The 26947-nt window shown below is 55.8% G+C and overlaps 6 protein-coding genes across 10 annotated transcripts; 2 read left to right on the top strand and 4 right to left on the bottom strand.

Moving 5' to 3' along the window:
- Positions 1-754: 754 nt before the first annotated feature.
- mtm1 (myotubularin 1) lies at positions 755-7225 on the bottom strand. 3 transcript variants are annotated; one of them, XR_009793406.1, is made up of 17 exons: positions 7021-7221; positions 6255-6329; positions 6111-6183; positions 5928-6022; positions 5190-5300; positions 5006-5107; positions 4203-4286; positions 3996-4145; positions 3729-3914; positions 3486-3668; positions 2965-3120; positions 2843-2890; positions 2641-2733; positions 2341-2454; positions 2094-2270; positions 1160-2012; positions 755-1057 (listed from the first exon to the last, which is right to left on the bottom strand). XR_009793406.1 is itself a non-coding variant. In XM_061808911.1 (16 exons), exons 2-16 carry the CDS (start codon positions 6309-6311, stop codon positions 1818-1820), a joined length of 1821 nt encoding a protein of 606 aa, XP_061664895.1. In that variant the 5' UTR covers positions 6312-6329; positions 7021-7225; the 3' UTR covers positions 755-1817. The 3 variants fall into 3 exon arrangements, 2 of the variants coding, with proteins under 2 accessions (XP_061664895.1, XP_061664894.1); XM_061808911.1 differs by having other exon boundaries at positions 755-2009; positions 7021-7225; XM_061808910.1 differs by having other exon boundaries at positions 755-2012.
- A 1979-nt stretch (positions 7226-9204) lies between these two features.
- On the top strand, positions 9205-12323 carry nat16 (N-acetyltransferase 16). Of its 2 annotated transcripts, XM_061809225.1 has the most exons (4): positions 9205-9800; positions 10526-10750; positions 10821-11143; positions 11207-12323. In XM_061809225.1, the coding sequence occupies exons 1-4, from the start codon at positions 9585-9587 to the stop codon at positions 11433-11435; spliced, it is 993 nt and encodes a 330-aa protein (XP_061665209.1). In that variant the 5' UTR covers positions 9205-9584; the 3' UTR covers positions 11436-12323. The 2 variants fall into 2 exon arrangements, with proteins under 2 accessions (XP_061665209.1, XP_061665207.1); XM_061809223.1 differs by having other exon boundaries at positions 10821-11457.
- A 1570-nt stretch (positions 12324-13893) lies between these two features.
- LOC133494922 (uncharacterized) lies at positions 13894-18291 on the bottom strand. The gene is made up of 2 exons (XM_061809218.1): positions 17717-18291; positions 13894-17643 (listed from the first exon to the last, which is right to left on the bottom strand). Exons 1-2 carry the CDS (start codon positions 18038-18040, stop codon positions 15226-15228), a joined length of 2742 nt encoding a protein of 913 aa, XP_061665202.1. The 5' UTR covers positions 18041-18291; the 3' UTR covers positions 13894-15225.
- A 201-nt stretch (positions 18292-18492) lies between these two features.
- zgc:92664 (uncharacterized protein LOC436695 homolog) lies at positions 18493-20339 on the top strand. Of its 2 annotated transcripts, none has more exons than XR_009793460.1 (6): positions 18493-18947; positions 19110-19204; positions 19291-19454; positions 19566-19630; positions 19711-19798; positions 20178-20339. XR_009793460.1 is itself a non-coding variant. In XM_061809227.1 (6 exons), the coding sequence occupies exons 1-5, from the start codon at positions 18633-18635 to the stop codon at positions 19773-19775; spliced, it is 729 nt and encodes a 242-aa protein (XP_061665211.1). In that variant the 5' UTR covers positions 18534-18632; the 3' UTR covers positions 19776-19798; positions 20178-20339. The 2 variants fall into 2 exon arrangements, 1 of the variants encoding a protein (XP_061665211.1); XM_061809227.1 differs by having other exon boundaries at positions 18534-18947; positions 19541-19630.
- A 129-nt stretch (positions 20340-20468) lies between these two features.
- On the bottom strand, positions 20469-22889 carry si:dkey-6n21.13 (P2Y purinoceptor 3). The gene is made up of 2 exons (XM_061809222.1): positions 22708-22889; positions 20469-22235 (listed from the first exon to the last, which is right to left on the bottom strand). The coding sequence occupies exons 1-2, from the start codon at positions 22711-22713 to the stop codon at positions 21093-21095; spliced, it is 1149 nt and encodes a 382-aa protein (XP_061665206.1). The 5' UTR covers positions 22714-22889; the 3' UTR covers positions 20469-21092.
- Positions 22890-23208: 319 nt separating this feature from the next.
- On the bottom strand, positions 23209-26859 carry si:dkey-6n21.12 (schwannomin-interacting protein 1). The gene is made up of 8 exons (XM_061809226.1): positions 26617-26859; positions 25772-25944; positions 25345-25502; positions 25144-25255; positions 24568-24708; positions 24374-24491; positions 23940-24112; positions 23209-23840 (listed from the first exon to the last, which is right to left on the bottom strand). The coding sequence occupies exons 2-7, from the start codon at positions 25916-25918 to the stop codon at positions 23979-23981; spliced, it is 810 nt and encodes a 269-aa protein (XP_061665210.1). The 5' UTR covers positions 25919-25944; positions 26617-26859; the 3' UTR covers positions 23209-23840; positions 23940-23978.
- Positions 26860-26947: the final 88 nt, after the last annotated feature.

Below are 26947 nucleotides of genomic sequence, written 5' to 3' on the forward strand. Positions count from 1 at the left end.
CCCTCCGTTCGAGTTGGATCCGCAGCAGTCGCAGATCTTTGGAGGACTGAAAAGCAAAAGCAGACACAAAATGAGCTTTGTGCTCCTTCCCAACATTTTGCACAACTGCAGAGAGCGAGAGAGAGAGAGAGAGAGCGAGAGAGAGAGAGAGAGAGAGAGAGAGAGAGAGAGCGAGACGCGGCAGAAGGAAGGCCAATACATTAGGTACAGCGGTCCGGTCCACCCTGAGGGCCGGCCGGCAGAGTTCACGGCACCTCCTGAGCGGCAATACGCTTCACCGGAAGTGGATTTTGCTTGGGTAGGCACAAGCGGCGACGTCACTTCAGGGGACGATGGAAGATGGAGAGGCATTTTCTGAATCTTACGGGCAAGTATCGCCAGAGGTCAAAGGTCAAAGCGTCCGAAATGAAGTTTCATGATTGATGAGCACATTTGGAAATTAAGCAGCTTTTTCTTCTGCCTTAATTAGCTTTGATTGACAAATAAACCGACCTGGCTTTCACGTAGAAGGAAGTCAAATCACCTGTTGGATGTCGGGTGTGTCCATTTGGGCAGCTGAGCGCGGGAGAGCTCCGAACGCGTCCGCCATCCCGACCGACGCTTGCTTCGCCTTCTCCGGTGCCAGTTTGGGGTTGCGGGGCCGGCTTCGGTCCGAGCGCACCAGAAAACAAAAAAGCTGCACGCCGCGACTTTCGCTGGTGCGGCTTTCTTCCGACCGGCCGTCAACGCGGCGCTCAAGTGACACAAACGGGCGTCAATCTTAAATTAATTTAATCAATAATATTTACAGAATCAAGCAGCGATGGAGAGGATAGATGGAGCTCATGTATTCTTCTTCCCTTTTGGTGAAAAATAGAGCAAGCAGTAAAGGAACCAAACGACATCAAAGACAAGTATAGGAGGAGATGAACATTTCCCGGTGGGGGGATGGGGGGTGGGGTGGGGGGGGTTTAAAGTCATATTTGACAATCAAATGATCGTATTGTACAAATACCTGGACAGGGCTTCAGAGCGGAAAATAGCTTTGGACTGAGGTAATCGCATCCTGATCTTGGTGCTGGTGGCAAAGTAGCAAAGAAGCAAAGAAAATTGGATTTGCATCCACAAGTGCTTTGCTCGGGAAAAAAAAAAAAAAAAAAAAAACTAAACTCTTCAGCACCTCGGCCTGTTTTGCTTGCGGTTCTTCAGGACGCACGCTGGCAGCGTCGCCTCCCGGGAGGAGGACAACTCTCTCCGAGAAAAAGCAAGTTGACGAGAAGAGAAGAGACAAGTACACTTTGAAGCGCTTCGGCCTTGCGGGACGCCGCAGCGGACGGGCCCCGACAAGCGGCCCAAGAGCCGTACCCTGTCTAGCGGAGCGGAGCGGAAAGCAAAGCGCGGGTAAATCAAGGCACGCAATCGGCTCACAAATTGGGGAAGCGGATTTGCTTTTGGCAGTTATTGCATCAAAGGACACCCCCAACTTCGAGCCGAGTCGGAATCAAGCGTCGCTTTGACGGTAGCCGCGCAATCGGGGACACGGTGGTACGGGCGGCGTGGCCGACGGACCCGGGGGGCAAGTGGGTCCGAAATCAGGTGACTCCATTTTTGCCTTTCTCTTTGTGCTCATCCTAACTTGAAATTGTGTGTCTTCAGTCAACACGTTAGCGTCCCGTCCCGTCCCGTCCCTTGTGTGGACAAGCCCTTCAATTAAAAGCCAGCAAATGTCGTTAAGGCTCACGTGTGCACGTGCGCCGCCAAGGCTGCACGGTGCCACTTTGCATAATCACCCGCCGGACACGAAACGACTAAAAGTCTTGTGAGTGTTCAGACGCGTCTCAGAAGGGCGTGTGCAGATGCGCGTAGTGCTGCTGGCGCGCGGGGGACGACGCGGGGGGCGGGGACGACGGGTCGGCGCCGCGGCCGTCGTCGGCCAGACGCGGGGCGTCGGACAGCTGCAGCTCCTCCAGCTTCTTGATGTACTCGTCTCGGAGCGCCAACAGCTCCAGGTAACGCTGCTCCACGGGACTCTGCTGTTGCACCAGAGAAGACCAACGGGCACGCGTGAAAAGGTGACGCCGGCACTTCTGGCCGACGTCGGGGCGCCTCCTTACCTGCTGACGGATGCGCGGGTTCCAGCGTATGTAGTAAGTGACCCAGAGCTCCAGGTGGCGCATGCTGGCCACCGGGTAAAGGACCCTGCCCGACTCCGGCGTGTAGAAAGGGTTCAGATAAACCTCCGTCTTACTGTTGACCAAAGACCACAGGGACACGGTCTTCCGTCGCAGGGCCTGCCGACGAAAGGAGGTCAGCTCCGGTCGACGGTTCGACCCGCGCGCGCGCGCGCGCGACTCGCCTCACGTTTTGCTCTCGGGCGCTCTCGCAGTTGTAGAGGAAGGTCCCGAAGCGGCAGCTGTACAAATGGTCCAGGACGGTCAGCAGGAGCCGCTCGTTGAACTCGAAGGCGGTGGGGAACTGCGGACAAAATCCGCTATCTGAGCCGCGGGGGTCGCCGGAGGACCCGAGCCCATCCCGGCTCAAGCCGTTGCCAGCCAACCGCAGGGTACGCGCTCACGGGCAACGAATGCTGCGCGCTTTGGGGATGCGGAAGGAGGAAAACGCACGCGGTTCTCAGAACTCGGCGCGTCGGGCGGCTCGTACCTGCTTGCTCATCTGCCAGACGCAATCCATGAACTGGACAAAGATGGGCGATCGGTCTTGATCGGCGTGATTCTTGTCACCGTGGCCTAATCTCTGCGCGCGGGCCCGCACGCACACGCACGCACGCACGCACGCACGCACACACACAGCCCGGTAAACAGCCGCCGCAACAATCGGGATCGACGCGTGGAGCTTTCCTTACAGAGGCAAACTTGTGTCCGAAGCTGATCCACTCCTTCTCGATGAGCACCTGCAGGGACAAAGGGCGCGCAAGTTTCATCGGCGGGGTCGGGCCGGGCAGGACGCGGACGCCCGCTGACCGACCTGCAGTCCTTTGAGCGTGCGGTAGTGGCTGTCCAGCATGAGCATGGCCAGAGACGTCAGCTGGGCCGTCCTGTCCCAGCCGTCGCTGCAGTGGACCACCACCGAGTTGCCGCTGGACACTTTGTCCGCCACTTGGATGGCCCCTGACAACACAAGCTGTGCACGCACGCGCGCAAGTCAACTCGTCTTTCCCGCCGTGGACTGTGTTCCACAATGCGACCCGTCATTGGCTACACTCGGGGGAGATCTCGAGCGTGAAGAACGCGCAGCTTAACCCTCAAAGACATGAAAGTGCCTCGTCCACAACAGCCGCGGAGAGGACGAGCCGAGCGCGGCTGTGGCCGCCCGTCCGCTATTGAACGGGCTCACGCGTGCATTTCAAACCGAGTTGACGGGCGAAAGAAAAGGATTTTGTTCTATCAAAGCGGCCCAGTGCCGAGATTTTAAAGGGGATTCATCTCGCAAGTCAAGGGAGCGACCGGCCGTCCCGACGCTCGACTTTGCAACAATCGGCCGCTGACCTTGATGTGTTCTAGCCAGTGCGTGGACTCCAGACTGGACAGCCAGTGGGATTCCTCCACATTGGGGTAAACAATGTCTTTGAGCTTCTTCAGGGACTCCCGCATGACGTGGATGTTATGGATGTCCAGGAAGACCAGCTCGGCGTTGTGGTACTCGTCTCCCTCGTAGCCGCCTCCCGTGGCCTGCCGGAGGGGGCGGGGCTGTAAGGCCGGGGGAGAGCCCGGGCGTTCGGCGAGACCGACCTTGTTGGCCACGGCGTTGACGTTGGGGCGAGCGTCGTAAATGGTCAGCTTGGCCGTGTCGTTGGCGTCCCTGATCAGGTCCAGGTAGCGCTCGTCGTCCTTGTTCCGTTTCCCGGACATGCCCACCAGCGGCTGGCTGCAGCGCACGATGGCCGCCCGGTTCTCCCGGTGGATCCAGGACAGGACCTGGGACGCGACGGCGTCAAACGCTTGGCAGAGGGCGCGGGCGCGCGCGCGGCGCCGGCACCGGCACCCGCGCCAACTCACGGGTATGCGGCCGCGGGACCGGAAGGAAGCCACTCTCCTCAGGTCCTCCTCTTTACATTTGAAGGGCACGGCCAGCACGGCGGGGTACGTGTCGCACAGCTCGTAGTTCTCGTTGATGAAAGTGATGCGCCACTTGTTGTTGGGCAAGCCCTGAAACGCACACGCCGTCACGCACCGGACTTCCTTTCTGACCCCCCCCCGGCGTACCTGCCGTCTGAGCTCTTCCACGGGCCTGTAGACGCTCCATCCGTTCTCCTCGTACTTCTCCTGAGTCACGTACGCGAACAGCGGCTGGACAGACGCCACAAAACAACCGAGAGCGTTTCCGTCACCCGCCGTGTCCCGATTTGGGGAAGCTCCACTTTGTGTCCGGCGAGTGCGTGAAAAAATATTCCATCATAAAATAATAATCTCAGATGGGTGCTTCGATGACACAGGAAAGAGTATTTGTGATACTGATTTTATGAAACCCACCCCCCCCCAAAAAAAAAAAAAAGAAAAAAAATTGGTTGTTTATAATGTACGTAAAACTTTCACACTTTGTAAATTTGGGGTACATTTAAAATAAAACCAAAATCAAGTGTGCACTTGTGCAAGTAATTACGGCAAATTTCGAGTCATCCTTTTCAGCTAAAATTTTCTTTTTTTTTTTCCCCCCAATTTTAAAAAGTTTGACAAATGTCCTAAGATTCAAATGAATTTTCAATCAGAAATCAAAAAGGACACATTTCTACATGTAAAAAAAGAATTCTTAAAAAGTGAGCCTTTGCTCCAACTTGATTGGTGACAAAAAAACCTGGCCTGGCCTGGCCTGGCCTGGCCTGAGCCGTCGTCGTCGTAAAGGTTTTGACGATGCGAGCGCCGCCTTCGGACACTTTGGACTCACGAATCCTACCCGGGTCAGTAGGACGACTTCCAGCGCACTCCCGAGCACGACGGGTTTCCGATCGACCCGCCTCGCATCGCCTTTCGAGCGTTTCACAGAGGACACGTCGGAACCGCTCCCTTACCAGGCCGTGCGAGACGGGGAAGGCGTATTTGAAGAGCAGCTCGAAGATGTCTCGTCGGCTGTGGCCTTCCTGCTTCAGGGCGAACCTCAAGTTTCTCATGTCCTGAGAGGAGGAAGAGGACGATCCATTCAGCAGAATAATTCCGACGCTCAAAAAGGCAGGACGACCCGACGACGAGACCGACCTTGCAGGTGATGTCCAGGCCGTACGAGTTTTCTCCCCGACTCGACGCCCCGCCCATCTTCTCCACACGACTGATGGTGCCGAGAGGAACGTCCAGTGTCACGGCCACATCCTGGAGGTGGGGGAGGAGAAGGAGGGAGGGAGGGAGGGAGGGAGGGGGGTTTCAAACCAGCAGAGCCTTTTTACCAATTGCAAATTGAATGTGCTGTCGTGCTGTCCAACAATTCAAAATACAACTTTCGATTCTTTTTTTGTTGTTGTTTGCATGAAACACGGAGTACTATTGTTTTTGGGGTTTTGCGCCGGCCTGCATCTCGTTAAGGGCTAAAAATTAATGAAGAAAAAAGCGTGCGGCGTGAGATCTTTTCTCTATTTATTCCCAAACAAGCTATTGCCACAATCAGCAGCTGTTTCAATCTTTTTGCCCTCCACTTCAATAAAAATGCGTGTCCTGGCAACAATTGAGAACCCACTTTCAAACGAGGTCTCACGTGTCGCGAGCGGACCGCGATCATCGCAGTCGTCGGCGAGCGTCGCTCTTGCCGACGGGACCGCCGTCGTGCCCCCGTTTTCTGACTTGATGTCCTTTCTGTCGCTGGAGGTTTCTCCCCACGTTCCTCAATCGGCGAGCGCTGACCCGACTTTCTTCTATCCGTAGCTACGCGTCATCTTTTGAGAAGCGCTCGCTCGTTCCTCTCTTCTGACTCGACAAATACGGCGAGCGCCAATGTGAGCTCACCGCATCGGAGCTCTTGAAGTGGAGTCTGTAGTTGGTGATCAGCACTTTGCCTTTGACGGCGCCGCTGAACGGGCAGATGTAGATGATGTCCTTGTCTGTTCACAGAAGAGAGATGATGTATGTTCCCAAAAAAAAAAAAAAAAAAAAAGCCCATCACGCGCGAGCGCGCCCGTCCTCGCTCACCTATAATTCTCTCCTCCCCGGGCAGCAGGCCGACGTCGGCCAACAGCTCCATCTTCAGAGACTCTCTGGAGGTCTACGGGGACAAACACGCAGACGATGCATTTCTTTCTCCGCTTTGACAGGAAGTCAAAGGGTTTGACTCACGCTGGAGATGTGCGCGTCCAAGACATTGGAGTTGTACACGGAGACCGGTGAAGCCATCACTCCCTTTTCCGCAGGCTGAAGGACACACAAAGCATTCGGAGATGTCGAGGCACATTTTTTTATGGGAATCAGTGACAGAAGAGATCTTCTGTAGGGATTCTTGCGTGTGACCGCTTCTTCTTCTTCTTCTACTTTACATCCATGCACATTATGATCTTTGAGTGAGTGTGTGTGTGTGTTTTTGGACATCATGCTAATTAAAAAGTGCCACCAAACGGCCAACATAAATTATGCAAAGTGCAGAAGCGGTGCTACGGCTCATGTGTCCTAAGTGCACTCTTGGAGCACTGAGACGAGTAGCAAGAGTAGCAGAGGCTCGTTCTGACGCCGAGCTTTTGTCCCGCGACAGACGCACCCACACGGTCCACTTCGTGGCAACAATAGCGACCCGACGTGCCCGCAAAGCCGCGGGAGGGCCGCGGCGGGGCGAGAGCCGGCGGGCTAAAGACGGCTCGACGACGAGCTTCTCCGAAGCGTTGGAGTGCCGGGCCCGCAGTCAACTTTTCCAACTTGCTGATATTCCGCCAGGCACCGCTGAGAACTTCCACCAGGAAATAGCCCAGGCCCAGGCGCCCGCGACACCTCGTTTCCAGCAAAACGCTCGGCCCTTCAGGCACGCGCTCGGCCAAAACGTCGGGGAAAGTCCTCCGAACGACCCCCGGGACGACGTGGGCTGCCCGCGTGGCACCCGAACGCGTCAACTTACCCGCAAAGCGCGATTCTCCCGCGGGGAAACGTCGACCCGTCCGCCGCCAGGAACTTAGTTGAGTCGGGCGACGTCATGTGCCGGCCTGTCATGGCGCCGATTGGCTGCTTGTCAAGTCGGCGTTCGCGAGGGATTCTGGGAAACGGAGTCCCCCGTGCCTTCCCGTCTCCCGACCTCCACTTCCGGCTGGATGTCACGACCGGGGGCAACGGAAACGACAGCTCGGAGCGGAGTCGTGCTGTCGGAATGTGTAGTGACGTCACTGAGCAGCGAGCGTCCCCTCTTTTTCGTGGCCACAAAGCATCGACGAATATCCCTACGCGACTAAAATGAGCTTGAGGGATTTTTTTTCTTCTTCTTTTTCTGATGACTGTGTTGAGATTACGTAAGTGGGATCTTACTGGGTTGCGGTCGTCCTTCGTGAGAAGAGCGCCAATGAAACAAATTGATTTTGTGCGCAGCGACCCGATTGCCGCGCACGCAAAACCACAGCTGGAGGCTTTATTTTATTTGATTTTATTTTTTTTTCTGGGGGAAAAAAGGAAGCCCAGTTCTGTCTTTTCAGGAGCAGGTGTTGACGTCAGCAGGCGAAAAACCAACCAAAACACTTTTTCGACTTGGACGGAATCCACAAATGAGCCTGATGAAAGGCGTCGCTTTATTTGAGCTTTTCTACTTCAGCGCCATCAAAAGTACCACACAAAACGCGTCATTCATTTCCCCCCCCCCACCCCATGCAAAAATAAATGAATAAATAAATCAAATCTTCTTGGCTCTATTCTATTTTGAAAATGCGCCCCCCCCCCCCTCTATGTCGTTTGATTTTATCGAGTCGGCCAACATTGCCGCGGGATGTAAATTTGTGGCAAAAAAAAAAAAAAAAAAACTCAGTTGGATGGGATCTTGCCGGCTTGCTCGTTGCAATTCTGCGCACACGTGCAGTCCGGGGGCCGTTCTGGTCCAACTTGGCTCGATGCGGCCACTCGGAGGGGCGGGGCCAGAGCGGCTCCATCACGCACCCGCGCCGCGCCGCGCCGTCGCTCGCGCCTTTCTTCATCACAGGAACCAGTTTGCACCATCCGCGGCCTCCAGCATCCAAGGACGACCGCACCGAGCCTTTGGTAAGAACTCGACGGCCCGCTCGGCTTCATCGGCTCGGGGGAAAACGTCGACCGCGGCGCGGTTTTTGCGGGCTGCGGGCTGCATGTCGGCGGCTCGCTCCTTTGTGACGCCTTGTGCCCCATTTGCGTCCGGTGTTCTGTTCTTGTTGGGGGGGCTTCTTTTTCTTTTTTTAATCCCCTCCCCAACGCACACGACGCGAACCTGCCATGTTTCTGTGCGCAGACATGTTCGTGAAGTAGCCCCGGTGATGCGTTCATGTGTGCAATCAATGCTGCAATTGCTCCTGGAATAGCACCACGCTCACTTTTGTTGTTGTTGTTGTTTTTTTTTTTAATAAATCCTCTGCTATCACTTACGCAGCGTGCCGGTATGGGTTGGAATTTTTTTCCCTGAACGGGAGGAGGGAGGGCAACGAACGGGCTCGTGCAGTTGAAAAGGAATGATGCTCAGCAAAAAGCTCAAATTGACGCGGCAAGTGTCGACGCATCGGAGAAAAATCAGTCGCATCAGTTGCAGTCGGGCACTTCCGTCAACTTCGGTTCCACTGGGGATGCGGAACGAGCGCTTTATGGAAAAAGTGCTCTGCACACCCAAAGGAGAAATGAGCATCGCGCAAGTGACGATCCTCCTCATCTCGTGACGCAGCATCACGGCCCATCTGGCAGATCGATGCCGTCACGAGAAAATCAACAGCAACTAGGACAGCGACACATCCCGATCAGCGGGGATGGGGACGGAGCGACAGCCTGCTGGGGGGGTCTTGCCGACAAAACCACAGCATTGCCGCGTGCACAACGTGTCTGAAATGACCTTCTAGGGTCATGAGAAACAGCTGATATTGGGTCATATGGGGGGGCAGGGGGGGGGTTACCTCCCAAGGGTGGAAACGCCCCTGCCAAATGATACGCAATTAGTAGAACCATGCATGAGAACAATTCAAATCGACTGGGCTTGTTGACTTATCAAAGTTGGCCCTTTTATGCCCCCCCCCCCCGTCCATCACTATGACAACAGCATCCGAAATTTGCCAGCAATCAGGCAAAACCTCAAGAAGGACTGAATTTGGAGAAAAAAAGACAGAGTGGCCCGCCGTTGCCCTGAAGCGGAACGCTGAGCCAGGAAAGCGTCGTCCGATTTTTGAACGCCGAGCCGGACGATTGCACGTCAAGCTCGCCGGATCGTCCCAGTCCCGTTCCTTCGTTTAAATGTATGACATTTCAGTTCAATTCAAAACCCCCTTTTAGCCGTTATTCTTGTGTTTTGTTGCACAGCGTTGTCGCTTGCGTGCGCCCCGTCGGTGCTCGGGCTCCTCGCCTTACTTTCGGGGCATTTGTTGGATAACGACAAGCTCGTCTAGTCGCGGGTCGCCGTCGCCGTCGCTCTCGACGCGTTCACTAACGCAAGGCTTTTCCTCCGCCGGCCATCCGGTCAGTTGTTTCACGATGAAGATCGACAGCAGCCTGAGCGCGCCGCAGCTGCCCGAGTCTTTGTCCCAGGCCGGTCTTCAGTTCACCGTGGCCACCGAGGAGGACTTTGACGACATCATGGCTATAAGCCAGGACATTTACGGAGGCCTGGACTACCTGCCCACCAGGTACAGCAGCTGGCTGCAGGAAACCAACCGCACCGTCGTCCTGGCACGAAAACAGGGAAAAGTGGTACGTCAGACCCCACTCACCGGGGGATGGGGGTGGGGGGGGGGTGGGGGGTTTTGCCCCCAGCTGATGTTAGACTATGCAGTTGTGCTCAAAAGTTGACATACCCTCCCTGGCAGAGTTTTTCGAGGGGAAACTACGACTGAACATGATTTGTTTGTTGCATTGCTCTTCCTTTTGGTTTGACGATTGGGCTGTTCTCAAATACCTCGGTTTCATTTGCACCTCATTGAAAAAGGCACTTTTCCCGATCACTCCTCCTCTTTCAAAAATGCTTCGCAATTCTGCCGGGGAACGTCAAGATGGGAGCACAAACGTAAGTCGTGTGTAAATGGCTCAAAAGAAATTGGACGGCCAAACGCAAAGAAGGTAGCGGGAGGCCGACTCCAACCCCTGCACATTTACGCTTCAGTGTAGGCAAATTCTTCAAATGCGCAGATTTGGAGGGAACCGATTTCACGGAAGGACTGCAGTTTTTTACACCGGGGCCAAAGCACCATCTCGAATTGAGTGAGGAGCTTCGTTTCCACAAAAGTAGTGCTCTGCTGCCACGCGGTGGCATCCGTAGGCAGTTGGAAGCCTTCAATGACTCGGTCCCTGTGCTGCGCAAAGAGCTCGGGAACACATTGAGTCGAGCCGGGTGCAGGAGACCCTTCATTGTGGCCAACCAACGTGGCCGTTGCGTTTGAAAGGGGCGTCATCTCGCTGACCTTTGATCTCTCCGACAGATCGCCCTGGAGTCGGTATGCGTGATTGACGAAGGCGAGACCGTGCTGGTGGAGGGTCTCCGCGTCGCCCCCCAGGAAAGGGGCAAGGGCGTGGCGGGAGTCCTGCTGCGCTTTTGCTGCGAGCTGGTCAAGTCCAAATACCCCGAGGTGAAAGTCAGCCGCCTGACCCGCGACGATCAACTGGGGCCCAAGGACTTCCAGAAGTACCGCATCATAACCAAGCAGGTACGGCGGCCGCCGACCCGAACGACGCGGGGAGGATGTCGGAGGTGAGCGCGATTTTTCCTCTCCGCAGGGCATCCTGCTGGTGCGTTTCCGAGCGGAGGACCTCAAGTGCCGGCTTTCGGACCTCGGCGGAGGAGAAACCCAGTCGCCAAAGGCTCCTCCGATACGGCTGGACCGGGCCGCCGCCCGTCGGCTCTTTCTGGCAAACGACTCGATGCGTGGGGTGCTCCCGAACGCCACCATCATTCAAGATTGGCAGCCTTTCAAGCCCGTGCCCGGTAACATGGCCATCTTGATGAAGAAGGACATCGACTGGATGGTGGACGACGCATCCGAGCCGAGCGTCGGAAGCCTGTGTACTTTCCCCTTTCGGGTCCCCATCGGAGAAGACTGGTACGGCGGTCTGTCAGAGCGGCGCCCTTTCGACCGACTGACTACTGTCTTGTTTCCCACCAGGTACTACCTGAACATCGACATGTTTGGCAAAGACCTGGATCTGGTCCGCCAGCAGTTCCTGAGCCACCTGCAGCGCCACACGGCCACCTTGAAGGGCCACGTCATGTGCCAGATGTTCCTGGACCCGCCCTTGTGGCAGCCCATGGCCAATTTTTGCCGCGACGCTCTGAGCGTGGAGCTGGTGAAGGAGTACACGGAGCAATGCGTGGTGGAGTCCGACGTCATGTAGCCCAAAAGGTCAAGGGAAGGGACGCGGCGTCGAGGGAAAGGAAAATCACAGAGACTAACGCGACTAGATAAGCGCCACAGGTCTCCGCTAATAGTTAGAAGGAGCAGTATTTGCTGGGGTTTTCTTTCCCATTACAAGCGGATGACTTTTGTTTTTAGTTTTTGCCGTATTTCAAGACGCAGTCCAGTGGAACCCCGCGTTCCGGTCGAGTCCCGCATCGGCGGAGGCCATCTCCTCTCGAAATCTTCGGCTTAAGAGTACGCGCACAACTTTGACGGCACTTTAAATTCACTTTTGAGAGAACCGCGGCAACGGCTACGATCAAACTGACAACCGCTATCTGCTGCCTGACTGCTCTTTAGACACACACCAGTACGTTACTAATTGCCGATTTCAGACGTGTTTTTCTTTGTAGACGGGCAAACGGAAAGCTTGGAAAAGGGATTGCGAGTAGGATCGTGGCTGATGTCAAATTTGGTTACCAATACGTCACGCGGGCAGTTTTGCGGAGCGCCCCGACAAGCAAAATGACGTTTGGATGCGGAAGAACGGAAACACCATCGATGGCATCGGTTGCTTGGCTGAATATTTCAAGTGCGACGCGGGGTGAAATCGCAGGACCTCGGCGGTCAGGAGGATGGAAATATTTTCAATATTTTTCTTTGACCTCATGTCAGAAGGTGTAAATGGCCTTGAAGAGACTGGGCTGCTTTAGAATGGAAGGGAAGGGACAAAAACATGCGCAACTTTCACCGTCGAATGAAATCCCAACGCTAATCATTTGAAGGACTTACTCGACTCGGATGCTGGATCAGGGGCTCACCTGCCCCCCCCCCCCCCGAGGACCACGCGAGTAACCCCTGGGGCCTTCCGAGGGATTCTGTAGACATCAACACTTGTAGTAGTCGATCTGTTTGCAATCACTGTCGCTAAATTTTTGAGAAATCACGGCCGCAATCGGTGTGCTCACAGAGACGAACGCTAACAATTCGAACACAGAACAATGAAAAGTTCAATCAGTAACAAAGCAGCAGCTCTCAGTTTCTAAAAAAAGCTTGTCGACCCTTGAACCAGATCCGGTTTGGCCGATAGGAGTAAAACTCAGATGTAATACGACTGGAATGAACAAAGTCAAGCCAGGCCGGAAGCCCCCGGCACAAACGATGAGCTGGTCGGTCGGGACTGTGACTCGGGAGGGATTGGGAATTGGATTTGAGCCCTTATGCAAGCGCCGCTGGCCAACAGCCTCACGACGGGAGTCAGCAGAAGTGTCCGGGCGCATCCAAACACTGACGTGGCACGCTTTGGATGGCCATCCGGCACCTTTGCTCAGTCCGACCATCGCACGCATGGACCCTCCCTCCCTCGCTCTCTCTGCACGTTTAACCGAGCTATTGCGTCGCCGTGCACTTTAGTAGTGGCTGTGGCAATAAACTCGGAGTGGCGTCCTTACCTTCACTTCGTCATCCAGCGGCAGCGCACACGAGCCCTGAAGAAACTCATGCGCTGCGTTTTTGGAAGCGGACGTGGTTTAGAACACGGCGTTGGCTCTCGTGTGTTCTTTCGATGTGCCGACGGACGCGTGTCCGTTTCGGTCGTGAACAAAGCTTACCTCGCGGGTCCGTGTTTCCTCCGAAAGGTGACATCGGACTGCCGTAAAGCCACCAGCATCAACGCTGCTCCGGTTACTAACCCTCACCTCGGTTTGATAGTCGGGTATTTTTGATAGCCTCATTGACCTACAGTATATTTGGATCGTTCATGTTCAACGCCCCCGTCTTGAAATAAACCCCGTCTGATCCTTCCTGACTGGCCTTTCGTTTTTTTTTTGTTTTCCAAACCATCACATCGACAAAGCTGTCGGTTTAAGCTTTGCCGACTCCTCTGCATCTCTGTGACCCGCGCAAACGCATCCTCAGACGGGAGGACGGCGACGGGTGCATTTGAGTCCGTGGCCGCAGACGACGACGACATCCACGTGACCTTGGCGGGGGAGAGTGAGCGCACCCTAGTGGACACGGGACTTGCGTCTGGCGCAGCGCAACAGAGACGGACGGTTCTTTCTCGTGTTGACTGCTGCTGCACGCGTCGGGTGGATTGCTGCAAGGGGGTCAGCCAGACCCCCCTGGCCACCCCGGGACCGGGTACAAGATAACTCACTGGTTCTGCTGCTCCCTCACGCTGGAACCTGCCGCCGGAGAGCAAGTGCTCACGTTCCTTCGTTGTCCCTGCTTTGACCGAGCCTTTCCAGCCCAGAGACCGGGCGTTTGCCTGGCTGCTGGCAAAGATGTGGGTGCACCAGTCAGAGTTCCAGGTGAGCTCCCGACCTGGTCAGGACTCACCTGGCGGCGCTTTTTCCAGGTCCCAGCCTCGAGACAAGACCCCAGCTGCTCATACTGGTTTGTAAGGTCACTCGAGCCAAAGATGAAACGTGCAACTGCAACTGGGACTAGACATGGGCCGAAACAGCGTTTGGGTTAACTTGAAGCTTTATTGGCAGTTTGCTCTGATATCGCTGCAGCTCCGGGGCCCCGCGACCCACTGGAGATCAACTGCAGCTCATCTCTCCAGAAGGCACCTTTCCGCCAACTGCTTACAAAGCAAGACGACGACAATGGATGATCCTTTTCTTGATGGTCTCCTCATTCTGGGTCACAAAGCTCTCACCTACTGCGAGATTTCGCTGATCGAGGAATCTCAGTTGGCAACGAAACACTTTGATGCAATACACGATGGGTACACGCACTCGCTACACGGGGATTAACAACAGCTACCGTAGATTTTTTTTGGGGGGTTTTTTTACCATTAGCTTGACTTCAGGGATGGTGGGCTCGTACAACCAGTCGGACCAAGACGTCCATCGGGACCCTGAGCTCCATGCCCGGATCAGAGGAAGGACTTCGGCAAGTTATTCACTCACTCACAGTCACACAAACGCACCCACGTTCTTGGGTCCCGTCCTCCCTCAAAATCCAAAGACCCCGAGAATAGCATTAAACGAGAGCTCTTTTCACACTGCCCTTCAAAAGGAGGGAACGGGGTTTGGAAGTGAGCCCACAAATACTTCAGCTTCTGAGGTAGTGATCAGAGGCAGGACGGGGCGCTAGCTGTGCCAAAGGGGACGGCGGAAAGCGAATTTCACAGGGTCACAAAAGACGCCAATGCCAATCGGATTGTGACCCAACTGGCCAACACCGCTTTGAAAAAGGGAACGCGGCGATGCGTTTTGGCCCGACTGGTACTTCAGGAAAGACTGTGCGAAAGGGGCTTTCCCCGTGTCCGTCAGGTTTGTGCAAATGGCCGTCACGGGGCACCTGGGACCAGCACGGCCAAGTTTGCTCGTTCGCTCATTTGACTTTTGTTCCGCCCAGATTTCTTTGGGCCACTTGACCGAGGGACGAGCTAAGGAGCCGATTGGTCCTTTAACAAAAGCGCTCGACGTGACCGAAGGCCACATCCTTGAGGCAGAATGAAAGGCGGGTGGTTCCGGATACCTATTCCGCCTTCCCCGTTGTTGTAAAACAGCATCACCGTATCGAAAAAAAAAAAAAAACTGATAAGCATGAGTTCTGAAATCCACATTGGGACAACAACAACAACAACAACAACATTGCTTTGCCACACTTCTTATCGTAGTCGTCGTCTGGTCCCTCTCCTCGTGAATGAGTAATCACTATCGAATAATACACGAGGGGTTCCAGAGTGGTGCTGGTGTTGAGTCTTGATCATTCCCTGGAACTCAACCAACGTTCTTCTGCCTCTCGGAGCCAACAACTCCGGAAGTCTTGAACTACTTCCAAATTGACGTGACTTTTTTCAAGATAGATTTGATGGCCGGTTCCACGGCTTTGCCATCTGAGCTGGTGTTGTCAGCGGCACCCGAAGTAAAGCGACCCTCCAAATGACCTGGCAGAACCTTCCTGGCGCGCCTCATTCGCCACCTCTTCCACAGGGACTTCCTCTTGGAATCACACCCTTCTGGCGGTATTCCTTTAAGGTCGGCATCTGATAACCGCCTCCTGCTCGTTCCGTCTTCTAGCAACTGGTAGCTCGTAAAAGACGTGATTGAGGTTGAGCCGCTCTCGAGAGAGTCTTGCGGACCCACCGATGAGGTATCCATTTCCAGTTTTGCGCAATTGTCAGCCAGCTCGCCTGAGATGTTGGTGCTCTCAAAGGAGTCTGTTGAGCTCCTTTCAGGAACGTAGACACGGACTGCATCACAGAGGCCCTGCCTGAGGGAGTTTTCTAATTTTTTGGAAAACTCCTCTCGAAAAATGTTCTCAAAAATACTGTAGATATTGTGCTCCGGTCCGTCGTCCTCCGACTGCAGCGGATTTATCTCGCTGGCCCGCCCTTCGTCCGTACGCGAGGCTCTCCGTTGATTCCCAGGAATTGACGACCAGCCGACGGAATTGCAGGACGTCTGTTCTAAGATATCTGGAGTACAATTCTCCAGAGCGGCTGAGGCTGAGGCTGAGGCGGAGGAGGTGGGGTCGCACGAAGCCGCCATTCTGGGGTCCAAAAATGGAGTGGAAATGACGGAAGAGGATTCCGCCTCAAAGAAACAGAAGTCCTCCACCGCTACGTCATCCAAGATGTCCGCAGAGGTCTCAGCTTTGCTGTCCGCGAGGAAGCCCCCCGCGGGACCCTCCGAGGAACGGACGAGCTCAGCGTCATCTAATGCGCCCGAGACCTGGGAGATTGAATCCACCTCAGCAGTGTTGCATTCCTCCTCCTCCTCCTCCTCCTCCTCGTCCTCCTCCGACCGCTCCTCCTCGTTGCTGAAAATAGCTCGACGTCCGGTTCGCTCAGCTTTTTTGTCAGTCCTTCCTTTAGCCCTCTTGCCCTTCTTTCTGCCGGAGCGGTATTTCCACATGGACCTGACTTTTTTGGCAATGGATTTGCCGGCTGTTTTTGTAACCTTGCTGGCGGAGTCAATCGTATCGACGACAGGCTGAATGACCTGGTTGATGAGATTTTTGGCCTTCTCGATCATGGGAGAAGACGTAGCGGGAGAGGGAACTGGGGAGACACCGTCGAACGTGTGCAAAAGTCTTGGGGTGGACCAAGCCTCAACGGCAGAGCTGGCTTTTGCGACCTCTTCTTCAGAGAATTCGGAACTAGACATTCTCTCGTCTGTGCTGTCACCCACGGCGTTGGGCTTCTGGCAAGTTAATGGCCAAACCTGAGGGGTCAGTTCCATCCCAGTGGGGAACTTTTGGAGCGCTTCTTCTTCTTCCCCAAAGACATCCGCTTGGCCTTGAACTGCATTCGTGGGAAAAATAGGACCAGCGTTGGCCTCTGAAGGGACTCCAAAGCTGGAGCCGGAACCTGCCTCGAAGAGACACGTCTTCTCCAGGACGGCTGAAGAGGAAGCGGAAGAATTGGTCTCCCAAGTCTCCTCCAATATGGGGGAGAGTCTTGGCGTCAACTGGATCTCAAATTGCAAATTGCAGAGTTCCTCCATGACAGCCTCGTCGAACATCGCCGGGGGAACCCGACTAGCGTCTTTCCTGCCACTCCCGAGCTGGTTTGCAGGGGGAGAGCAAGGAGGTGAGCCGACCTCCACGGATTGCTCCATTGACGGCGAAAGCGACTGGACCGGATGTTCCCTGTCCGTTCTGTTCTTTTTCCTTCCGGTGGCGGCGGAGGAAGGGGACGGACCTTCTGCCCCGGTGTCCTCTGTCCATTGAGCCCAATTCTGCCGCGCTCCTTCATCCGACCGGTCGGCCGTCTCCGGTTCTTTGTCGTCTCGATCGTTCCACCCTAACATACTGACGACAGTTTTGGTAACTCTGGTCGCGGAGTCAATGGTGTCGACGACGGGCTGCATCACGTGGCTGATCATAGTCAAAGCCTTCCCGATGACGGGAGAAGACAGAGACGAGCCGGGCTCTTCCTCCTTCGCCGCCTCCGCAGAGGAGTACGGTCCACGGTCGGCGCCGTCGTGGAACTCTCTCGGGTGCTCGGCGGACGTGAGGCGCTCCGAGAAGAAGTCCCTCAGGTATTGTTTAATTTTCTGTTGGGTGACGACGCCGTACGACGACTCGTCGATGTAGGAGTGGGACGCGGAGCGCTCCTCCGCGTCCCACAGGGCGATGAGCTGCCTCATCTTGGCGATGTCCGCAATGCTCTTCTCGACAATGCTCTTGATGATGTGGTTGATCTTGTCGTCCCTCTCTTTGGCCTTCAGGTTTGACGTGCCATTCTGACGGCCAAAAACAAAACAAAACCAAGCTTCAAGAAATGTCACAAGAGCGACGTACGCGTTTACGCGTTACCTGGTTGACTTCCGAACTAGCCGCGTCGTCCCCGAACATCCCCCGCTGGGCGAAAAACTCTTTGAGGCATTTCTGCGTGTTGAGCAGGTCGAGAATGCCGAACGGCGACGGGTGCAGCGCTCCGTCGCAAAGTTGCTTCTTTTCTGTGACTTTTCTCAAATGAGCTTTGTTGAAAGTGGACGCCATCTTTGCAACCCTCCCGTTGTGCCGCTGTCTCTTTTCAGGAGACAATCGCAGAGCTTTTCTTTCCCCGTCCTTGATCCCAACCGTGCAAAGCAGATCAGAAGCATGACATCGGCACATTTTGTCAAGGAAGCGTGACATCGACACCTTTTTGGCATCATAGCGCGCCGACTCATAAGGTCGACCCGCTTCCTTTCACATGCGGAGGCGGCGTTTGAAAAACGACGAGCGCTCACGACGGACGCGTGCAGTCGGGGGGCCTTTTTGGCCCAAGCGGCGTAGGTGAAAGGTCGTTGCGCAGGGGGCAGGTTAGGGGCGCAATCAACGCCAAGGCCCAAGTCACGGAAACTGAACCGCAAGAGATTTTGGCTCGATAGTTTTTGTTGCAATTTGTTTTCTTATTCCCGTTGCAAGTGCAATTGGATTGTTTGGACATTATTCTGTTCTTTGGGCAATGTTGAACACGCACACACACACACACACGTACGTTCAAGTGAAATCTGCATAACAGCATAAGCCTTTGCACTCGAGATGGATTTCCCTGCTAGCTGCTATGTTTGGTGAACTTATTATTCAACCTCAAAGCTGCACAATTGTTGACACCCCCCCCCCCCCACACACACACACTTAAATGTTTTTCTGATGTCTCAAAAGTATTCTCTCAATTGTCTGTCTGCCGTCGTCCTAGGGAGGCTCCAACCACCGGGAACAAAATTCCTTGCGCGTTGTTGACATGACTCGGCCAAGGGTGCCGAAGGTGAAGCCCAGAATTACGGGGCGCCGCGAAGGCACCGGCCGTCGTCATTTTCCTCGCCGGTTGCCGCAAAGTGCAAAGTCGTCGTCGTCGTCGTCGCCGCCGCCGCCGCCTCAAGCGGTCCCTTCGAATGACGACGCGGCCCTCGATCGGGGCTGCCGGAGCTTTTGTCAGCGCAAGCGGAGGTCGGGAAACGCAGGCGGGCGTCGGGCCAGTCGGCTCGCCGGCGCCACCGGGGTTAGCATATTAGCTGCGGTCGAGGCCGTTCCGAACATGACGTCGGCTTCCACCAAAGTAAGTCGGCCATTGCGTTTGACGGGTAGTGGAAAGCGGGCAAGGTCGCCATGGCAACGGTGCTGCACGTGTGAGGGGGGGGGGGGACCCTAACCTAACCTAACCTAACCTAACAAAGACAAGAGGACGCTCGCTCGCTTTGTTGTTTCTCTTGCGCCGCAGGTCGGAGAAATCTTTTCAGCGGCCGGTGCCGCTTTCAGCCGACTCGGAGAACTCACCATGCAGCTTCACCCCGTGGCAGAAAGCAACCCAGGCAGGTTTGTTGTCGGCGTAGAAGGGAGGAGGCGGGCGGGGCCGCGGCGGCTTCCACTCCGGCGCTTTCGCTTGCTCTCGTTCACGCCAGGAGCCCCGCTAAGCGGAAGCACGAAGACGTCGCTCGGAGCGGCTCGTCCGAGGGCGTCCCGCCGCCGAAGACCGCGGCGACCAAGAAGCCCGCCGTCGGCGGTGCCGCTCCAGGTCCGGGCCCCGGCGGCCAGCCCGCTGCCGCGAAGAAGCGGAAGACCGCCGGTGAGTTGGGCCGCTCAGACGCGCTCTCGGAACCCGCGGCTCAGCCCGAGGGACTGACGTTGGCGGGCGTGCGTCCGTCCGTCCAGATGTGACCCTGAGCGCCCTCAACAGCGACCTGGTGGACATCGAGGGACCGGTTCGAGCGTGCCCGTCCAAAAAGCTCAACTTCGACCAAGGTCCTCCATTCGGTTCTTCGCGTGGCGGCACGCGAGCGAGCGAGCGAGCGACGTCCAGTTCTACTTTTGTGTGTCCGCAGATACGCTGAACCTGGACTCCGGCCTCATCATGAACTCCGGCGACCTTCCGCTGCTGTCGCGCTGACGTCATGGCACACCCGAATTGAGGCACGCCATCGCCCGCCGGAAGAAAAGAAATATTGCTTGGCTTGCATACTTGACGCAATATTAACTAGGACAATCTTTGGCGTCAGCCTCAACTGCAATAAGCTCTTCTGAAATGTCCTTGAATGAGTTCGCTCCAACTTTCTGTGACGAGCTTTGCGCAAATGTGGACGACAAGAATGTGTCGGATGCAAAAATGATGGTCGTCCTCCCGCGCATTCCAAACGCTTCAATGTTACAAAAACCCGAGACGTGTACCGCAAGTCATCTTTTGTGGCTCAACATTCGACGATTAAAGATTTAATGCTGCCTATTAAATAGTTCATGACACAACTTTGTAATATTATTTGCCTTTGACTAAATCTTTGCTTCTGGCCGGCAGTTGCCAACAAGCGAGCGGCGGACGAGGCTGCGGACGCTCAACGCCAAAAACGACCATTTGGGGAACTCCTGAAGTTGAGCGCTTCGCACTGCAACGGTTTTTTGTTCTTCTTGTTTTTCGGCAAGCAAAGACACTTGAAAAAAATAAAAAGGCATCTATGAATCCGTTTTTCGTCTCGTTTCGTACACGTAAATATTCCACACAGGCCTTCAGCGTGTACTGCTTTTTCACGTCCCCGCTCGTTTGAGCCTTGAGGCAATTTTTAAACCTCTCAAGCAACAAATTGCGCAAATGAAAATACACGAGGTCTTATTTTCAGGAAAGACTAAATAATCATCATCATAATAATGTTCCAGACGCAGGCTGATGTCGCGGTTGGAGCGCGTCAGCTTTTCCATGCAATGACCTTAGAACGACTGCAGGGGTCACTGTTGAAAGACTGAGACAGTGTGTCCAAACAGTCCTTGCGGTATCGTGCCCCCCCCCCCCTCCACTGCTAACGTGCAATTGAAAGGTGACGTCATCTTTCAACATTTGTGAGCTCACGAGCGCTTTAAAGATTTAAGCGCACGAGAAATTGTGGAAAACAGCCCAAACGCAGCAACTCAAGTGCTGGAGATTGACCCTGCCGCAACGCGGAGACGTGATCGGCGCCGACGGGTGTCACAAGTTGCCAACAGATTTCGTGGGAATGAAAGGGCTCAATTCACTTCAACCCGGAATCAAACAGGCGCCCCCCCCCCCCCATTTTGGTGACAAATTCCCGATTCAACCAAGTCCTTTAACGATTGACGCTGGACGGGATCCAGCGAGAATTCGCAAATACGCGACCTTCCGGATCCGTCCAACTGCTGTTTCCTGACGACGAATCGGACGGACGCGTTCCCTCGCCGTTCGTCGACGAGCTCATTGAAATCAAGTCTGGTTTCGGGGGAGGGGGGGGGTAAAGACGGCGGGGCCCTCGGCGCGCCGGCGTCCGCGGTCCTCGGCCTCATCCATCGTCCTCAGGGGCAGCAGAGGCCCCGCGGCCGCGTTGGCCGTCGGGCAGCATCGGCCTTTGTCTTTGGTGAGGAAGTAGAGGAGGGCGTTGAGCCACGCGTTGAAGGACGCCAAGGGCCGCGTGACCTTGTAGCACATGGACACGGTGGTCACGGTCTGGCACGGGACCCCCTTGCTCACCTTCAGGAGCAGGAAGACGGTCCTGGTCACGTGGAAGGGGAAGAAGCACAGCGCGAAGAGCAGCGTGATGGCCACGATGGTCCGGATGGATTTGCGGCGGCGGCCGGCGTACGGCGAGTCGGCGCCCGGGAAGACGGAGACGCCGGCGTGGTCGCGGGGCCGCGAACGCACGGTCTCGAAGATGGTCAGCACCACGTGAGAGTAGCACCAGGCGATGACGGAGAAGGGCACGAAGAAGCCCAGCAGGTGGAGGACCACGCCGTAGGGCACGTAGTCGGAGAAGTCGCGGTCCACGGCGTCGTCCCAGCAGTAGTCGGCGCCGTCGGACGCGCGGCCCGTCTGCGCGAAGCGGAAGATGGGGCACGTGAAGGCGAAGACCGCCGCCCAGACCAGCACGCAGGCGCACTTGACGGCTTTCTTGCTCTCCAGCGCCGTGACCCGCATGGGGTGGCAGATCCCCAAGTAGCGGTGCACCGAGATGCAGGTGAGGAAAAAGATGGAGCAGTACAGGTTGAAGTAGAAGAGGAAGCGCACCAGGCGGCACGCCAAGTCGCCGAAAACCCAGCGGTCGCGCATCACGTAGCTGGCCACCAGGAAGGGCAGCGAAAGGCCGTACATCAGGTCGGTGGCCGCCAGGTTGACCATGTAGATGAGGGACGCGTTCCAGCGCTTGGTGCGGCGGAACGAGCGGTACAGGACCACCGCGTTCAGGGACAGGCTGAACACGAAGGTGAACGAGTAGCACACGGGCAGGAACACGTACTTGTACGACTCGTCGATGCTGCAGAACGCCGGGAGGCTGCCGCTGCCGTTGCCGTTGCCGGGCGTCATGGCGGAGGGCGGCGCGAGAGGAACCGCCGCCGCCGGGAGGAGGCTCACCTGCAAATCACGGGCCAGGAGGGTGCGGGTTAGCGTGCGCTCCCGACCGTTCGGGCCAGCTCGCCGGATACAAAAGCACTTTTGGCGTTTTGCCCGTCGCAAGCCTTTTCCCTTCCCCGGGTCGGAAAACGACATTTTTTGCCTGACCGGTACCGCCGGCTCGGCTCGACCCGACGCCTGTTTGCCTTCCGGCGCACGCGGGCACGCCGCCGCTGATTCGGGTTCTTCTCAGCCCATTAACTCAGCAATAAGTAACCACGCTCGCTCGCGCCTCAGCGCGCGTCGAGCATTTCCGAGACCGACCCATTACGACACCAACATCCTCGGAGACCGCTCGGGAGGATTCTTCTTCCCGCGGTTCTCACGGGCCGACGTTGCTTCGAGCAACCTGTCGACGCGGTCGGCAAAGTGTCGCGCGGAAGCCCGATGAATACATTTTAGTGCTGGTGTTGGGGGGGGGGCTCATAAATACCTGCATCACCCCACACGGCGATTCAATACGGCGACGCTCCCGAACTCGGGCCCATCGCGGCAAGACGTCCAAAAGTCCGATAACAGCAAGGACGTGGAAGTGCTCACGGGTTGAAAGAAGTCACCAGCACCACCGCCGCCGCCGCCGCCTCCTCCTCCTCCTCTTCTTCTTCTTCTTCCCAGGTTGCCATGGTGACACAGCCCCCCCCCCCTCTCCCCCTCCCTTCTCCACTCGACCACCTGCGCGTGCTTGAGGGCGAGAGAGAGAGAGAGAGAAAAACAAGACAGGGCCCGGCCCGGCCCGGACTCCGCTCGGCTGCTTTTGCGGCACCGTTAACGCCGGGAGTTCATTTCCGTGGAAGCTTTTTCAACTTGGTTGGATTTGGGTCTTTCGTAACCGGTCCCACGCGGGTTTGTGCTTTGTGATGAGTCACTTGAACTTGGCCACGCTTTCGGATGGAGGCGGAAATTTGTTTCATGGTCTTCATCTTTTATTTAAAAAAAAAAAAAAAAATACAAAATAAAAAGCAGCGCACACACACACAATGCAGATGCAAACTGAAAACTTGACACATTCCGGAATAAGAATCGAGAAATGAGAATTGACTTCTAATTAGTTTCAGCAAAATTGTTGCACTTGGTGGCTCGGGAGGCCCACCTCTTCGGGTCCGAGGGGAAGTTGATCCTTCTACAGCACGACACGGAGAAGACGTCGGACCGTCAAAGGGACTCGAACTTGAAAATGGGGGTCACGGTGACCCCTGAACTCAAACGAATTCCACACCCGCCGCTCAATAGTGCCAAGTTTCCCGCTGAAGCCAAAGTCCCAATAAAAGCAAAGCGGCCGCTCGGGGGCTCGACGTGGACCTTCGCGGTCTGACCCGATTGGAAAAGTGCAAACGTTCCGGAAGGATTTCGTCGAGGAGACGTCGAGCGTGCGCGAGGCCGTTGCGACGAGCCCGCCGACCGCGCTGACGTCCCCGCACGGAAAACATCCGCCGCTAACAGCGCGAATAGAAAAAAGCTGAAAATTGCCTTTCCGCGTGCCCAAGATACAAACGTGTCCAAACTGCAAAAGCCGGCCCGGTCCCGCCCGGTCCCGTCAGGTCCTGTTCCGTTCGGGTCCCGTCCGGGTCCCGTCCGGTCCCCGTCCGGTCCCCGTCCGGGTCCCGTCCGGTCCCCGTCCGGGTCCCGTCCGGGTCCCGTCCGGTCCCCGTCCGGGTCCCGTCCGGTTCCCGTCCGGTCGTTTCTTTCCGAGGACCTCCGTTCCGGTCAGACGGTCCCGACCGCGGCGCCGAGCGGGCTCCCCGGCGACGTGAGGTCCTGGAGCTCCAGCAACATGGCGTCCTGCTCCGTCCTCAGCTGGTCTCGCACCTGCAGTCCGGCCACCAGGTCCGAGCTGAGCTCTGCGGCAAATCCACATCGGCGTCGCGATTTACCGACGACCATATTTGGCATTTTGCAGCTTTTTTTTTTTTTTTCTTTCTATTGAGCGATTGATTTCAGATGTGAGGACTGCAGTCGGGTGACCAGTTCGGGGTGTGCCCCGCCCGCGACCCGAAAAACAGCTGGGATCGGCTCTGGTGCTCCCGCCACCGATGGATCATTTTTAATCACTTTGTTTTGGTCTCATTCAAAAAAATAAGAATTCAATTGTCATTTCTTACCTTGGACAGTCTGCGCGAGGAAGGAACGTCGAGCGCGGAGCTCGACGAGGGTCAACTCGCGGACGTCGCCGCGCCGCCAGCGTCCGGCGAGGTCCGTCCGGTCGGCACCGGTGGGATTCTGCGGGGAGGGGGGCGGGGCGCCTGTCAAACGAGGAGAACGAGCCGAGCGACCGGCCGGCGTCGGCGTCACTCACCGCCGCCGCCGCCGCCGCCTTGTTGTCCGCCCGCAGGCGCTGACGCAGTCTTCGCCAAGTGTTCCGGAAGCCTCCCGACTTGCTTTTCTCCGACTTGTGCGCCGGCGCGGGGGTCTGGCGACCCGTGACCGCGCTCGCCCCCTTTGCAGGTGTGCAGCATCATATCATGAACGCTCAAAATTAGGAATGTTCGTCTGCCTCACACTTCTAAGGACACGGGTTCGAATCCCGGCCCCGCCTGTGTGGACTTTGCATGACCCCCCCCCCCCCCCCCCCCGTGGCTTTCCTCCCACATCCCGAAAACATGCCACACTCCAAATTGCCCAGAGGTGTGATTGGGAGCGCGGCTGTTGTCTGTCGACGTGCGCCGCGCTGAGTGTGTGACGCCCGGGAAAGGTTCCAGTGACCCTTATGAGGATAAGCGGCTAAGAAAACAGATGGGTGAAAACAGGACTGGAACCCTGACCTTGTTTCAGCACGGAGACAACATCCCAACGCCATCCATTTGAATCCTTGAATAATTTCCACAAGTTTCCAACCCACGTAATGTTTGGCAAATATGAATACGGCGCGTACCGGAACGGCAGCGGCGGCGGCGGCGGCGTCTGGCTCTTCTTCCTCCTCCTCCTCTTCGTCACTCTCGCTGTTGTTGATGAAGCAGAGCTGAAGGTTCATCTGCGTCTGCATCCTGGAACGCGCAAACGACAAGGACCAAAAAAGAGAGCAGACGTGGAGGCGCCCCACCCCGACGACTTTGCCGAGGTCACCTTCGCTTACCGCGAGCCGAGGGCCGACACGTGGTCGCCGCCGCCGCCGTCGTCGTCGTCGTCCTCCCGCCGGTAGCGGTGGCGTCGCCGCGTGTCCTCCCGGCTGTCTCGCCTCCCGCCCGCGGAGCCGACGGGAGCTCGGCCGCGGTCCAGAGACGCCGACGCGCTCTGACCACCCCAAAAAAAAAAAAAAAAAATAAAACGTACACTGAATTTATCAAAAGTGACATCATCATCACGTTTGGGAGTTGTGATTTTTTTTTTTTTTTTGCCACAATCCAATTCAGTCCACTGCCCCTCCTGGTGTCCCCGTCACAGTCCAATAAAATACTGCCGCGCACACGCAAACAAAGAAGAATGGACTTCTTCTTCTTCTACGCGTACGGCCTCCCCAAAGAATCCACGCCCGAATTTGCCTTTTTCGGGGGCCGTCCAACCTTCGCCAGTTTATCTTTCTTCTCCTCCTCTTGCTTCTCCAGCTCGGCAATGCGAAGGCTCAGCGCCTCCCAGTGCATGATGGGAAGGCCCGAAACGTCGCGCCGGGACGGCGCCGAGTCCTCCCGCTCGCCGCGCCCGTCCTCCATCTCGTCAGCGCCGCATCTTTTCGTCGCTCCAAAACAGAACACACAGAGCCTGTTTAGAGCCTTGCTCAAGGGCACTCCACCAACAGATGACTTTCTCAAAGTTCCCGTTAACCAAAGGGCCTCGCTGAGATCGACGACTTGCAGGTACCTTGCGGAGCCCCAAAAGTCAGCGTGTTTCAAACAAAAAAACAAACTCCTATTTTTTTAGCAGAGAGCGTCTTTCATCCTGCTGCAGCTTGTTGCCTTACTTACAAGTTTAGTTTGAAAAACACAATTTTCCTTCTCTGTAATAAGACTATGGATAAGGAACCCCCCCCCCCATAGGGACACTGAGGGGAAAAAAAACAAAAACTTCTGTTGGTGGAATTTCGTAGGAAAGAAAAAAAAAATTACTTTCATTTGTCACTGATTTGCCAAGTAAGGAAAATAAGAGTGTAGCTAACATGCTAATTGGCGTGTTTTTTTTTGGCACGCAACACACGCTCACATGCTGAACCTCGCGAGTTGCGAGGCACACGCAAAAACCACTTGTGCCCCGTGCCAAAAAAGGGGCAGTAGTTTGGTAGCGAAAGTTTTTTTTTTTTTTTTTTTTCCCCCCTGCTTTGGAAAGTTTGGACTCGAGCGCTCCAAATGCTTTTCAGTCGTCTTTTGACATTCGCGCCTCGTCGACGCGCTGGCCGGCTGCCCGCCCGACTTACCGCTCGGTTCCCGCCGGCCGTCGTGCCTTTTTTGCTCTGCGACCGGCGCACTTTGGGCTTCGAGCTCCAGACGATGACGACTCTCGCTGGCTTCTTTCGGCGACGAACTTTCGACGACTTTCGCGTCGTCAAACAAAGACGCCAACCCAATCTTGAGGAATTTCACGCCGAGAGGCCGAGGCGCGCAACACTTCCGGCGGCCCCTTTCAAAACAAAAGAGAGCTCAACTCCACGAGTGCGTAGAACAAATTTGCTTGTCTTTCGAATTGGGCTCTTCGTCAGACATTATGAATGCCATCCAAAAAAAAAAAAAAACATGAAAATGAAGACT

This window comes from Syngnathoides biaculeatus, chromosome 21 (genome assembly GCF_019802595.1).
Source record: "Syngnathoides biaculeatus isolate LvHL_M chromosome 21, ASM1980259v1, whole genome shotgun sequence".
Classification (NCBI taxonomy): domain Eukaryota; kingdom Metazoa; phylum Chordata; class Actinopteri; order Syngnathiformes; family Syngnathidae; genus Syngnathoides; species Syngnathoides biaculeatus.

Bases quoted from the DNA above. Each gene is read 5' to 3' on its own strand.
- LOC133494922 (XM_061809218.1), bottom strand. From the start codon at position 18,040: ATGTCACGCTTCCTTGACAAAATGTGCCGATGTCATGCTTCTGATCTG. The intron at 17,644-17,716 runs GTAACGCGTAAA...TTTGGCCGTCAG, and splicing joins CTAGTTCGGAAGTCAACCAG to AATGGCACGTCAAACCTGAA.
- nat16 (XM_061809223.1), top strand. From the start codon at position 9,585: ATGAAGATCGACAGCAGCCTGAGCGCGCCGCAGCTGCCCGAGTCTTTG. The intron at 9,801-10,525 runs GTACGTCAGACC...TCTCTCCGACAG, and splicing joins CACGAAAACAGGGAAAAGTG to ATCGCCCTGGAGTCGGTATG. The intron at 10,751-10,820 runs GTACGGCGGCCG...TCCTCTCCGCAG, and splicing joins ACCGCATCATAACCAAGCAG to GGCATCCTGCTGGTGCGTTT.
- mtm1 (XM_061808910.1), bottom strand. From the start codon at position 6,311: ATGGCTTCACCGGTCTCCGTGTACAACTCCAATGTCTTGGACGCGCAC. The intron at 2,891-2,964 runs GTCGGTCAGCGG...TTGTCCCTGCAG, and splicing joins GCACGCTCAAAGGACTGCAG to GTGCTCATCGAGAAGGAGTG. The intron at 2,013-2,093 runs GTAAGGAGGCGC...CTGGTGCAACAG, and splicing joins ACCCGCGCATCCGTCAGCAG to CAGAGTCCCGTGGAGCAGCG.
- si:dkey-6n21.12 (XM_061809226.1), bottom strand. From the start codon at position 25,918: ATGGAGGACGGGCGCGGCGAGCGGGAGGACTCGGCGCCGTCCCGGCGC. The intron at 25,503-25,771 runs GTTGGACGGCCC...TGGGGTGGTCAG, and splicing joins AGAAAGATAAACTGGCGAAG to AGCGCGTCGGCGTCTCTGGA. The intron at 25,256-25,344 runs GTAAGCGAAGGT...TGCGCGTTCCAG, and splicing joins GTGTCGGCCCTCGGCTCGCG to GATGCAGACGCAGATGAACC.
- zgc:92664 (XM_061809227.1), top strand. From the start codon at position 18,633: ATGACTCGGCCAAGGGTGCCGAAGGTGAAGCCCAGAATTACGGGGCGC. The intron at 18,948-19,109 runs GTAAGTCGGCCA...CTTGCGCCGCAG, and splicing joins TGACGTCGGCTTCCACCAAA to GTCGGAGAAATCTTTTCAGC. The intron at 19,205-19,290 runs GTTTGTTGTCGG...CGTTCACGCCAG, and splicing joins GCAGAAAGCAACCCAGGCAG to GAGCCCCGCTAAGCGGAAGC.